This window comes from Protopterus annectens, chromosome 1.part0 (assembly GCF_019279795.1).
Source record: "Protopterus annectens isolate FY-2018-M chromosome 1.part0, PAN1.0, whole genome shotgun sequence".
In the NCBI taxonomy this organism is placed as follows: Eukaryota; Metazoa; Chordata; order Ceratodontiformes; family Protopteridae; genus Protopterus; species Protopterus annectens.
This window is the reverse complement of record NC_056725.1, coordinates 1630049564-1630062917: the sequence shown is the minus strand read 5'-3', so window position 1 is coordinate 1630062917 and position 13354 is coordinate 1630049564. Positions and strand designations below refer to the sequence as shown.

Genomic DNA, 13354 nt, shown 5'->3' with positions numbered 1-13354 from the left:
AAACTTAACTTAAAAAAAATTTTAACTTAAAATTGTTTGTTGATAACTGTGGTGCTGTCTACTATGAGGAATCAATGTTCAATAACCTTTACCAAGGTCTTCATTTCTTGGAGGTTTATGTATCGGTGCCTGAAAGTAGACTCCCACATGTCCCGAACTTTGATTCATTGAGATCCCCCTTGCAAAATCTGATGCATTTGTTATGAATGACTGAGTAGGAATGGGGTGAGAATGTGGAAGACCTGGGTTCTAGCAAACTTGAATGGCCCAACACAGGAGTTCCCTTTTAATAAATTCCAAGCTTGGAATAGGGAAAGATAAGGAATGTTGGTGTTGGGTTCAGATACATTTGAGGAACCAATGAATTTTCCTCATGTGAAGGCTTGATAAAGTGACCATTAGGAAGGATACAGCCATGCAACTTTAAATTATGAGGAAGTCTCTCACTGTGGAATGGGTCTAGTAAGCAAGATGTAGGAATTGCTGATGGTAGAAGAAACTTTCTCTGGAGAAAGGTAGACTACCATCAGGGAGGTGTCCAGAAGGTATCCTAGAAATATTAGCAACACCATTGATGAAAAAAGAAAATGCACTAAATACCACACGAAAAAAACAAAGCCAGTATAATCCCCCAAACAAGAGTTTAATAGAACACTCGCGTCTCGGCAACTAGTGCCTTCCAGGAGTACAAAATAGAACACATACCTATAATTCTTATATATTAGTTAAAACTTCCAATCAATTAAACAATTACACACATTCATCACATTATTCAAATAAAATTTAAATTAAAACTTTCCATGTGCATTCAGTGTTAAGCCCACTTGGATTTAAAGTGCAAAATTTTAAAATATAAACACTTTCCTTATACAATAATTTATTTTTTTACATTTGAATCATCTACATCACAATTAATTTGTTTTAAAATACTGGCCTTAAGCAAAGATGTATCACTATTATGAAATTGCTTAAAATACATAGCTACAGGACTAGTATTTTTTTGGGATCTTATGTCCCTGCCATGTTCCTGCAATCTAGTTCTGAAGGTTCCTTTTGTCTCGTCTATATAAAAAAGACTGCAGGGACATTTAAGAGCATATATTACATTACTTGTAGTACAACTATAATGACTTTTAGGATAAAATTTAAATCCATTAATATATCTAAAAAAATCAACTACATAACTACACACTGAGCATTTGGAACAGGCAAAAGTACCCTTAGGTGCTAATTCTCTACATAAATTGTCCACAGGTCTAATACATTTATTATGGACTATAATATCCTTAATGCTTCTTCCTTTAGAAAAAGAAAAAATAGGATACATACATAATGCATTTCTAAATTCCTTAAACTCAAACAAAAAAGGCCACAGTTGTTTAATAATATTCACCTGCTTATTAGAAAAAATATTATACAAAGTAACTACGAAACTCTGTCTATGAACAGACTTTCCTTTTATCCCACTAGTAATAACTAAAGTATTATTAGCAATTCGTTCTCTATTATCTACAATATTATTTTTATTTTCGTTCGACAATGTACAATTCAACTTGTCTAAAGCTTCCTTAATATCACTTAAACAGTAGCCTCGCCTTAAAAACATGTTAATTGTAGTACACATTTCTTCATACAACTCTACATTATTACTACACAGACTATATACTCTCAATAATTCACCATAAGGGAGAGAGTTCAATAAATGGGGTGGATGACAGCTAGTTTTATGCAAGAAATGATCACTGTCATTAAATTTCCTATGTATCCTAGTTGTTATACTTTTACCAACTACTCCTGTCAAAACTACATCCAAAAAGACTATTGACTCACCAAACTGGAGTCCATCAGACTTGATGCCAAATCTATTATCCAAATCCTTAATAAAGGAAGAAACCATGCCCATACTGCCTTTACATAAAAAAAACTAAATCATCTATAAACCTATAGTACAAGACATGTTAAATAAAAAAATTATGCCTATATAAATATTCGGTTTCATATCTGCCCATAAATAGCATACATAGGTTCACATACATGGGGGCAAAAGAAGCCACCACGGCTGTATCTATTTTTTGTCGATAAATGTCTCCACAAAATTCAAAATAATTATTACTTAAGCAAAAATCCACCAGTTCAAGTATATAACTACTAACTGGGCTATCCCCTACAAAGAATGTCAAAGCTTACAAACCATCCTTATGGTGAATAGAAATGTATAAGCTTTTGACATTTATAGAAATCCAGTACATCCCTTCAGTCCACATTACATTGTCTAACTTCTGTAAAAAAATCAAAAGTGTCCTTAATAAATGAAGGTAACTTCAGTACATATGGTAACAAATAATTATGAAGGAATATATCTATATTTTTAAAAAAAATAGTTAGATGCTGAAATAATCGGTCTACCAGGTGGTCTTTGCATATTCTTATGCAATTTAGGGAGGCAATAAAAACATACAATAGAATTATTTTCATTATAAAGTTTCTTACTTATGTCATTTTTAGTAAAATATCCTAGTCTGTACCCTTTGAATAACAGAACCTGAAAATTCTCTTTTGCACTAACATATTCTTGTAATGGGTCTCTTCCATAAGTATCCACATTGTTAAAATGATCAAGACACATTTGCATATATTGATTAATAGGCATAACAACCTTGTTACCCTTATCCAAGGGTTTAAAAACAAGTTCCCTCTGTTGCCCAAGTTGTTTTAAAGCCCTCCATTCAATTTTAGATAAATTATAGAAAATAGAGTCTTTATTTTCCATAAACTCATTTTATGCTCTTTTCAAAGAAAAAGTCACCATAGCAGAAAATTGCTTAACACCTTCATGTGTATATGATGGAATAAAATCACTTTTGTAGTTAACAGAAGAAGTATCTAAATAAAAATAGGCATTTAGATAATCTTCTTCTTCTTCTTTCGGCTGCTCCCGTTAGGGGTCGCCACAGCAGATCAACTGTTTCCATTTCTTCCTGTCCTCTGCATCTTGCTCTGTAACACCAACCACCTGCATGTCCTCTCTCACGACATCCATAAACCTTATCTTAGGCCTTCCTCTTTTCCTGTTACCTGGCAGCTTCATCCTTAGCATCTTTTTCTCAATACACTCTGCATCCCTCCTCAGCACATGTCCAAACCAATGTAATCTTGCCTCTCTGGCTTTGTCTCCAAACCTTCCAACCTGGGCTGACCCTCTAATATACTTATTCCTAATCTTGTCCATCCTCATCACACCCAGTGCAAATCTTAACATCTTCAGCTCTGCCACATCAAGCTTTGACTCCTGCCTTTTTGTCAGTGCCACTGTCTCCAACCCATATAACATAGCTGGTCTCACTACCCTCTTGTAGACCTTCCCTTTCACTCTTACTGGTACTCGCCTATCACAAATCACTCCTGACACTCTTCTCCACCCACTCCATCCTGCCTGTACTCTCTTCTTCACCTCTCTTCCACACTCACCATTATTCTGAACTGTTGATCCCAAGTACTTAAACTCATCCACCTTTGCCACCTCTACTCCCTGCATCCTCACAATTCCTCTATCCTTTCTCTCATTTACACACATATATTCTTTCTTAGTCCTGCTGACCTTCATTCCTCTTCTCTTTAGAGCATATCTCCACCTCTCCAGGGTCTCGTCCACCTGTTCCCTACTCTCACTACAGATCACAATGTCATCTGCAAACATCATAGTCCACAGGGACTCCTGTCTGATTTCATCTGTCAACATGTCCATCACCATTGCAAATAAGAAAGGGCTCAGAGCTGATCCTTGACGTAATCCCACCTCCACCTTAAACGCATCCATCATTCCCACCACAGACCTCATCGCTGTCACACTACCCTCGTACATATCCTGTACCACTCTTGCATACTTCTCTGACACTCCCGACTTCCTCATACAATACCACAACTCCTCTCTAGGCACCCTGTCATATGCTTTCTCTAAATCCACAAAGACACGATCTGAATCTGATACACATAAATAAAAACTCTCATCAAGATCATTACTATCTTCATTTAAATTACTATATAAATTCCAATCAAAACCATCTCTATTAGTATTTTTTGAGAAATGGTTTAACAAATGTAATTTTCTATGCATTCTAAAAATCTCCATTTTAATAACATACAACCTGGGTAATGTAGTTGGTATAAATTTCAAACCCTTGTTAAGAACACACAACTGCACATAGTCCAAGGAAACATTTGATAAATTTACAATGCTGTTACTCGCACAACATTCTTCAAAAACAGCAATATCAGTTCCATTTGACCCCTTTGTGATGCTGTTGGTAAGTTCCCTTATAGTTGCACCTGTTTGTCGCTGATCACGAAACCCCTGTCCTGGGCTCCTTTCTGCTTCCATATTCCTTTTTCCATTCTGAAAGTTATTACTCATATATTGCAGTTTTTGAGGTGGGGGTAATGGTAGATACTGATAACCATCAGTATCACAGTCTGTGGAGCCTCTAGATGTATCAGAAAGAGGCTTATGTCTGTTACATACACCTTCATTACCTCCCTGACCAATAGAATGAGTCACTTGTGGCTTTCTATGTTTATTGGCTTTCCACAAGAAAGCCTTGTGGGTATTGTAGTCCCTCGAGTCTCTTTGTAACTTGCCTTTTTTCTTCTTCAGCAGTTCATGTTCTAAATCTGGCAGTTTCTCATTAAAGTCCACAAGTTGTTGCTGCAAATAGCTGGAACTAAGCTTAACCACCAAAGAGTTGCACAAGCCACAAATTTCCTCCTTTAATTTACGCTAAGAATATCTCTCTCAATGGAAATCTGCATCCACTCCAGCGCACAATGATGGGCTGCAGCTATCCATCTATCCTGAAACCGTTTCTCGGTTTCATCTGCCAAATCCTAGAAATATTAGCCTGTGAGAAAGGACTAGAGAAGACTTTTCCAGATTTATTTTAAAATGTAGACTGCAAAATAGATTAATTGGAAAGTGAAGGGATTTTAGGATGTTTTGGGTGGAAGCAGATAGACTGAGGCCATTATACCTGTAGCGGTAAATGTGCATTCCCTGAAGTCTGCAGAAGGCAATGCATGGAGCCAGACATTCTGTAAATATGCTTGGAGCTGTAGATAGACCAAAGGGTAACGATGTAAACAGAAAATACAATTCTAAAACAAATGATCTTAAATACCTCTGTTTTTTGTGAGTAGGGATGTGGTGATATGCATCTTTAAGGTCTAAAGTGACCAGGTAAGACCTGTGAAGGAAAAGAGGAAAAGGAACTGCAAGGTTAACATTTTGAACTTTGGAACAATTAGAGAGGTATTCAAAACTGATAAATCTAAGACTTATCTTCAGGTGCCTTCCTTCTTAAGATCAAGAACAATCCTTGAATAGAAATGTTTTCCCTGTTGAGAAGGAAAAAAACGGGTTCTGTTATACCTTGTAATAATATTTCTGACAGAATTTAGAGAAACAAAAACATTTGTTTCTTTGGGGAGAATAATTCCTGACAGTAGGGGCAGGGGTGCTCTCTGTAATTTGTAGTTCTTATTTATTTTCTGTTCCAAAGAATCTGGTATTATATGTCTCCACAGATGTAAAGAGTGAGAAAGACTGTCTGCTAGTTTTGGAAGATGGGCAGGGTGGGGAAGGGAACAGGGGGATGATGTCCAAAGACAGTCATGCATTTTTCTTATGCTGGGAAGATCCTTGAGATCCATTCACTGTCTTGAGTCCCCTGGTCACTTCTTCTTGTACTGCTGATTAGTGGAGTTTTGCTAAGCAGTTTTGAAGGGCTTCTGAAAGAAGTGCCCAGATCTGGAAGAGTAATTTCTTTGGTATCTTGGGACAAGTAAAAGAAATAATTGTTTTACCCACTGCATTAATTTTCCTATTTATTCTAACCTTTTGAACACCTCAACCAAGGAATTCCCAAACAGTAAATCATTTTCCAAGGGGCCATTTAAAATGTTTGCTTTGATATTTTCTGGAAAACTCTGGAGTCTGACCCAGGCATTCCTGTGCATCACAGTCCCTGACGCTGCAGCTCTATTGGCATAACCTCCATTGCATCATATACACATTTTGTTGAGAGTTTTGTAACCTGTGAAGCAGAAGACACCTTGTTTAACAGACTGGATTTAATGTCTGAAGCAGGGAGGCTATCTGTAGACTGCTGCATATCAGAAAAAAAATGAAAGTAGATATTTTGCTATATGAGTCTGACTGATTGCTTTGAAAGTCAATGTGGAAGAAGCATACACCTTCTTCCCATACCTGTCAAAGGCCATGCTGTCTGTTTCATTTTGGGACAGAATGAGAAGTAGTGAAAGGGTTTTGAACCACTAACATCTATAGATCACAGCCAGGTCAGCAATGGGATTTCTATAAAGTTGATCAGGTCTTCTAGATGCAGGGGTGAGGGGAGGGGTGAATCCAAAGAAGCAAAAACAGTGTCAAAAGAATCCTCTAAAGGCCCTAGTACTGGAAAGATGGTTAATGGCTTAGGGGAGTCTATACTCAAGAGGTCATAATGCCTTTTGGTGCCTTTGACACTTCCCTTTCCTTCTCATCCCATCTCTTTCATGTTACATATAGTGTGACAGAGAGAAATTTCCTCATTCTGGGAAACTGAGGACAATCTTTCCTCAGCTTCTGTTTTGTAGGGAATGAAGGAAGACAGATGGAAAGAATAGTTAAGGACTTCCTCATCAGAGACATGGATTACCTCCTCTTCAAAGGAAGGGGAAGATTTTTTCTGAGAGCTGGTAAGATGCTGGGGTGGAAGGCTGAAAAAACTGCAAATTCCAGAAATGACCCTGGGGAAAGTTGTACCATTCTTCCTTGGAGCTATTCAGTCTGGAAGTAGTTGAAAAGAAACGATAACTATTAAGTCTTCTGGGACTTTTTCTTTGGGGTTTCTAGTCTGATAACCTTAGATGAATTAGATATCTGGGCTTCCATTAATGACCAAATGCTTCCTCCCTTATCATTCTTCCTCAGTAAGAACAAAGCAAAGTTCTCCCTTCTCAGCTATGGGACCCTGAAGTCCAAATTGACTGGATGTGTGGATTTCCTGGGTCTTAGCAGCTTTCCATGGAGCCTTGAAAGAGGAACAAAGCAAAATGGACTGGCAGTATGACGGCTCTGAAACTACCACAACAGAACAATCTATCCCAGATCACTGCAAGGAAGTGGACAAATGAATATCTTCAGAAGACAGACACTTTTGACTTTTTTTCTGTTCTTTAATTGAGGGGGATAGCCATGAAAGATGCTTCAGAAGCCCTGGTCATCTGTGCCTGTATCTTTAAGTGAAAATTTTCATGAAAACATTTTAAGCTACTGAGTCTATTTTGAATGGTTCTGGGAGTGAAAGATATGCAAATGTCTCATGACTGGATGTCATGACTTCACCTTGTGTAGAAAACACAAACTGTAGGCATCCTTATAAAGTATCTGCCTTTCACATGTGCATTTCTCTTTCCTGACAGACATAAGCTACAACTGAATAACACTTTTCACATAAGAAATAAAGGAAGGTCCCCAATGGGTTCTTATCTGCCCAAAAAATCTCAAGTTGCAAGTCAACCACCAATACTACATTCACAAAGAACACAAGACTTCTGACTAAGCGTACCAATGGAAAGGAAGTCCTGAATTTTGGCTCCTTTATGGTCTTTTTATACCAGTATGCTCTTGTATTTAAGCAGACATATGGTGCACAATGAAGGCACTCAAAAGCTTTAATAGACTGGCCAGATGTCTGATGTCCTTGGCAGGATATGTCCAATACAGCTTTGTGGTATTGCAGCAGTGCTCTAATGATGAACATCATTCATTACCAGGGTTGATACTTGAAACTATGTCGCAGACACAGTCTATCCATCCTGCTGACATTTGCTGCATTTCAATCCCATAGATTTATTATTTATTTATTTTACATTTGTTGACCATAGATTTTCCCATTATTCCTGTATATCAGCATATGTGTGTGTGCGTGTGTGTGTGTGTGTGTGTGTGTGTGTGTGTGTGTGTGTGTGTGTGTGTGTGTGTGTGTGTACATGTGACACAGCCACTGCTCTAAGAAAAAAAAACTTCAACATTTGTTATAATTTACTGGCTACTACAACAAAATAATACTAAATTTAGACCGACTTTGTCCTAAACCAGAAATAAAACTTGTTTCACAAACTGCAACTCAAGTATTACAATTACACATTATGCATGGTAGTCTTTAAACCTATCTTGCAAACTATGTGTTGTGTAACATTATTACAGGACTAACCTCAGAACTGCAGTAATGCTGATAGTGAAGAAGAGAAGCTGACAACAGCCAGGCACAGCAGAGAAGTGTCTCTGAAGAGGGTGTGACACAAGTATGATTTGTCCAAGATGACGCTAAGATCTTTTCCAATAATTCCATCAAAAGTGTATTAGAAAGTAATATGGAAACAGCTGTAGAAAAATGTAATTGTTACATAAAGTCCCACATATTTCTTCTATGACATTTGATAAACGATCACAGTCTTTCACTCACAAGTGAAAAATGCCTAGCAAAAAATTTGTGCCCAGTGCTTCTTCAAGTTTTAGTTACAATAATAATAATAATAGACATAGGGATCACAGTAGTCCACCAGCATGTATAGTTATGTAAGATACTTACCAGGGCACTAAATCTTTTAGGAGCAACTGGTATAACAATAAATCAATACATTTGGGCTCACCTTTTGAGTTTCCTTTTAGTCTAGACAGTTTTCCAAAGCTGTCTCTCCTCCTTCTAACAATTAATGATGGTTTAGTACTTGTGAAGGCAATAATGTAGGTGGTGTGAGATATTTCTATAATTACTGGCATGCACTCTCCATTTCATCAAGGCTCAAAATCCTCATGGAAATTATGGTTATAGTAGATAAATCTCAGTGCTCAGCTGAACATAAGCAGCAAACAAAACAAACCATAATACTTATAAACGTTGATTTTACAACCACCCTAAAACACTAACTAAATAATAACTATATAGAAATATTCCATACAGATGGGGAGGAGGGAGAGTAGTTTTACTATTACAGTGACCTCTCCTGAAAGATCTACTGTTGTGTTAAGTATTTTATGTATCTCTTCTTGATGAAAATTTTCTGCAACAGTATATAATTACATTTATATATAATCCTATGTAGTATTTTGTTATTCCTAGGAGGCAGACATTTACTGGGTCCTGTGTAGCACAGACATGCCAAAACCTGTCCTAAGTCAAAAACAGGCTTAAACTGTAGAATCCGGTGAAGGGGTGAACAGTAGTTCATGCTTCAGCTTTTATATTTCTAAAGCAAGCTGCTGAAGAAGCTACTGTTCTACAGAAGCACACGTCATCCGTTGCTTGCAAAAGTTTAGAGCATTTATTATAACAGAAAGCAACAAAACAGAATGAATCAGCCACTTAGATAAAGTTTGCCTGGACATAGGCAGGCCTTTGCTTTCTTTCTTTTTTGAAGGAAAAGTAAAGTGGCCATGTTTTGTTAAGGGAGTGAGTTTTTCTGATGTGGTATTTTAGTTGCCTGTGGATGTCCAGTGTATGCAGTCATGTATGTTCTCCATTTTGTTAGTTTGAACAGAATACTACACAAACTGACTGAAAGATACAGCAGACAGTACTCTGGGAATGAAGCGGGATTAGTCTTTATTAACACTCTTACATAATTTGTTTTAAAACTATTTAAATTTGCTTCTATTTTAGCCCAAGATCTGGAGTGAATCTGAACTAAACCTAAGGCAACCACTGTGTTCAAGAAAAAATAAGTATATTTTATGCTTGAATTACATTCTTTGAACTATATTTTGCTTAACTGCTGCTTCATTTTTGCATTTTTACTGCTGTGACTGTTTTTTTATTCATTTTGAATTGCTAGTACTTATGTATTTCATAGCATAGGCTAGATTCACATTTGCTGAATCTAGGCTGTTTTGTATTACTTCAGCACTACAACCAGCCATCCTACACAAGAAGGCTCTCCTGCACTCTTGTGGCAGAAGTGTGTAGCCCAGAACCCATCTGAGTTGGGAATTGCTGGAAAAAGGCTCAGTTCTGGGCTTTCCTATTGGTTAATTTGTGTTAAAACTGTTTACTTTCACTTGTGTTTAAGCTCCACATTTGTGTGTAGCTGTGCACTGTGCTACAGGGTTTAGTGCTGTCGTGTATAGACACAAACACGTAGAAACACAAATTTCCCTTGATATCTGCTAGATAACCCTCCTTAGCGCCACTGCCTCTCTCTGTGCAATGCAGCTGCACAATTCTACCTAGCAAGCAACTCAGTTGCCCACTCTGAGGAGTTGACACAGTCTTCCACCCTTAGCCCTCCATAGAATAGCCACCTTTGTTAATCTCACAAGCAAACCCAGGTCCATCTAGCGCATCCTCACTAGTTAGTAGATTATATACCTGCCATAATGGATGGACAGTTTCCCACCATTTCTCCAGCCATCCTGACTGACACAGACAGCCTGAGGCAATGCAGTAATTGCCTCATGTATACTGAGAAGCACTTGCTCCAAAAGCAAACAAACACAGCATGTGAGAGATGTAACTATGCCTTGAAATTAGAATCAGTCCTCTCACATAACACTACACAAGACATACAACAGGTTGCCAGCACACGCAACTCTCCTCTCACACAGGATAAGGTCAAGATACATAAACCCACATATGAAGAGGTACTCACAAAGAGGCTACCAAAAGACCAGAGACCTCCCAAGTGCAAACATACACATACTGGTACATGAACAGAATCTAATACTACACATAACAACACACATATCAGTGTCTCAACAATTAAGCCCCTAAGGCAAAACACCTCAAAACCTAATGTTCTGGTCATGGGTGACTCAATAGTGAGACCAGGTTGAACAAGGAGAAGGTCATGGTCAGCTGTCTGTCGGGTGCCAGGATCCGTCAATTTATACACGCACTCAAGTCGCTCAGCAACAAGTACCATTATGACTTTGATATAGTACATGTTGATGTGAATGACTTGAGGCATACCTCTCTGGACTATATGAAGAGAGACATGGCTAGATTCTCAGATTGTTTCCCAGGCAGGTATGTCCCTAGCCCTAAGCAGCACTCTGCCTTACCCTAGGATAATCCCACAATAAAGACAAAAAATGATTGATTTCAATAACTGGATTAGCTTATGGTGTCACTCCAGAGGGAACTAGTATCTATTTGTCTAGGAAGACATGGTCGACAGTCCAAACTGCTTTGCCAGAGATGGCCTTCACCTGTTTCCTCAAGCCTTTCGGATACTGGCAAAGACACTTGCCTCCCCCATAGTGCCTTTTTAGGCAATGTCCAAACAACAAACTTCTGATGTAAAGAAATCCATTAAAGACAAACTCATGGCCATGCTGTTTAATGCTAAGAGCTTAAACAGGAAACTACACTCCCTGGAAGAACTCCTCATCTTGGAAGAATCTGACGTTCGTGCAGTTACTGAGACTTGGTTCAAGGCCATTGAGAGCAACCCAGCTGTACAAGGCTACAATGCCTTTCACATGTTCAAACCCCAAACAAGCGTGAAAGCACCAGAGGTGGAGGTGTATCCATCTTCAATAAATCCAAATACACCTCGAGACTGGTGAAACAGTACGACTTTCTTGAGCTACTCCAGGTCCAATTAACAATAGGTAAAACACTCTTCCACATCATCGTTAGCTACAGGTACCTTACCATGAACCAGGAGAAGCACACCACCTACCTGGACTTGCTAGAGTCACTCAGTATACAGCCAAGCACCTTGGTCATGGGAGATTTCAACTATCCCTCTATCGAATGGGCGACTTACATGAGCACAAACATGATTGCTACGAGGTTCCTGGACAATGTTAATTCAAATGCCCTGGAAAAGTTCATCTGCACTCCCACAAGGGCCTCAAATGTCCTGGACCTAGTGCTCACCAACATGGAGGGTCACTGCACTACTCCCTGTGTGTTGCCCTCCCTGGTAAGTTCAGATGATAAATCTGTCTCGTTTGAAGTAAAGATCAAACCTGACACCCCAGATGAAGCTGCCAACCTGCTAGCTGACAGATTTGGCAATAACGTCACCCCCCCCGCCTCTGTCCCCACCAGACATACCCCAAAGCATTCCTGACACCAGTCCTCTACAGAGTATCTCCAAAGAACAGGTCATACAAGCACTCTCCAAGGTCAAAAACATGGCTTCTATGGGACCAGATAACATCCCAGGCTGCTTACTAAACAATCTAAAACAAGACCTAGTGGAACCACAAGGCACTTTCTTTAACCACAGCCTGAGAACTGGCTTTGTCCTATTAGAGTGGGGAACAGCAACAGTAATCCCCTTGCACAAAGGGGGAGGGGGTCCATCACTTGACCCTGGGAACTATTGACCCATAAGCCTAAACAGCTTTATCTGCAAGGCCATGGAAAGAATCATCACAGACCTTATCCACAAGGACATAGGTGACATTCAAACTTTTGACCTGACCCAGTTTGGTTTCATCAGCGGTAGATCTTGCGTATTAAATATGGTAGAATTCTTTGAAAATGTCACCAAAGCCCTGGATGAGGGCAAAACAGTACATACCACCTACCCTGACTTAGCCAAGGCCTTTGACACAATCCCCATTCAGGTATCATAGAGAAACTCTCCCAGTTGGGGATTAATCCATACATCACTAAATGGGTAGCAAACTGGCTCACCAACAGAATGCACACTGTCAGTGTTGGGGAGTCCACTTCCACCAGTAGACCAGTTACCAGTGGGGTACCACAAGGGTCTGTGTTGGGCCCTCTACTGTTTAGAATCTATTTCTCTGAAGTCCAGGAGAAGATAGATGGCCTGTGGCTTACCAAGTTTGCAGATGACTGTAAACTGGACTCAGTCATACAGTCCCCCAACAATGTTAACATATTACAGAAAGAGCTGACACAGACAAATTATTGGTGCCAAACTCATGGACTGAAGCTTAATGCAAAAAATGACTTGTTATTCTTTTTTGGCAAGAGGTAGCCCCTGCTAATTATGAGAGCACACCTCTGAGCTCAAACTCAGTGGTGTGAGACTTGGGAACATAGATTGACAGCAATCTAAACTTCGATCACCATGTGTTCATAGTAGTAATAAAAGCATTCTACATTGTGCATCTCATAAATAAAGGCATCATATCCAAGACTAGGGAGGTTATAGCTCAGCTATACTCGACCTTTATCTGACCACTAATTGAGTACAATGCTCCCCTCTGTATGTACCTCACCAAACACCTGCAGCAACTGGAGAGACCACAGATGTTTCTAACCAAGAGAAACCAGGGCCTCCAAAACATGACATACATGAAAAGACTGAAAGC

General features: G+C 39.0%; 1 protein-coding gene across 1 annotated transcript in view; it reads right to left on the bottom strand.

The window, feature by feature from the left end:
- Positions 1–8237: 8237 nt before the first annotated feature.
- MEI1 (meiotic double-stranded break formation protein 1) overlaps positions 8238–13354 on the bottom strand; it is a 2282292-nt gene continuing 2277175 nt past the window's right edge. Inside the window, exon 24 of the mRNA XM_044073933.1 lies at positions 8238–8440. Within this exon, the coding sequence (XP_043929868.1) occupies positions 8238–8440 (203 nt within the window). The remainder of the gene's footprint in view (positions 8441–13354) is intronic.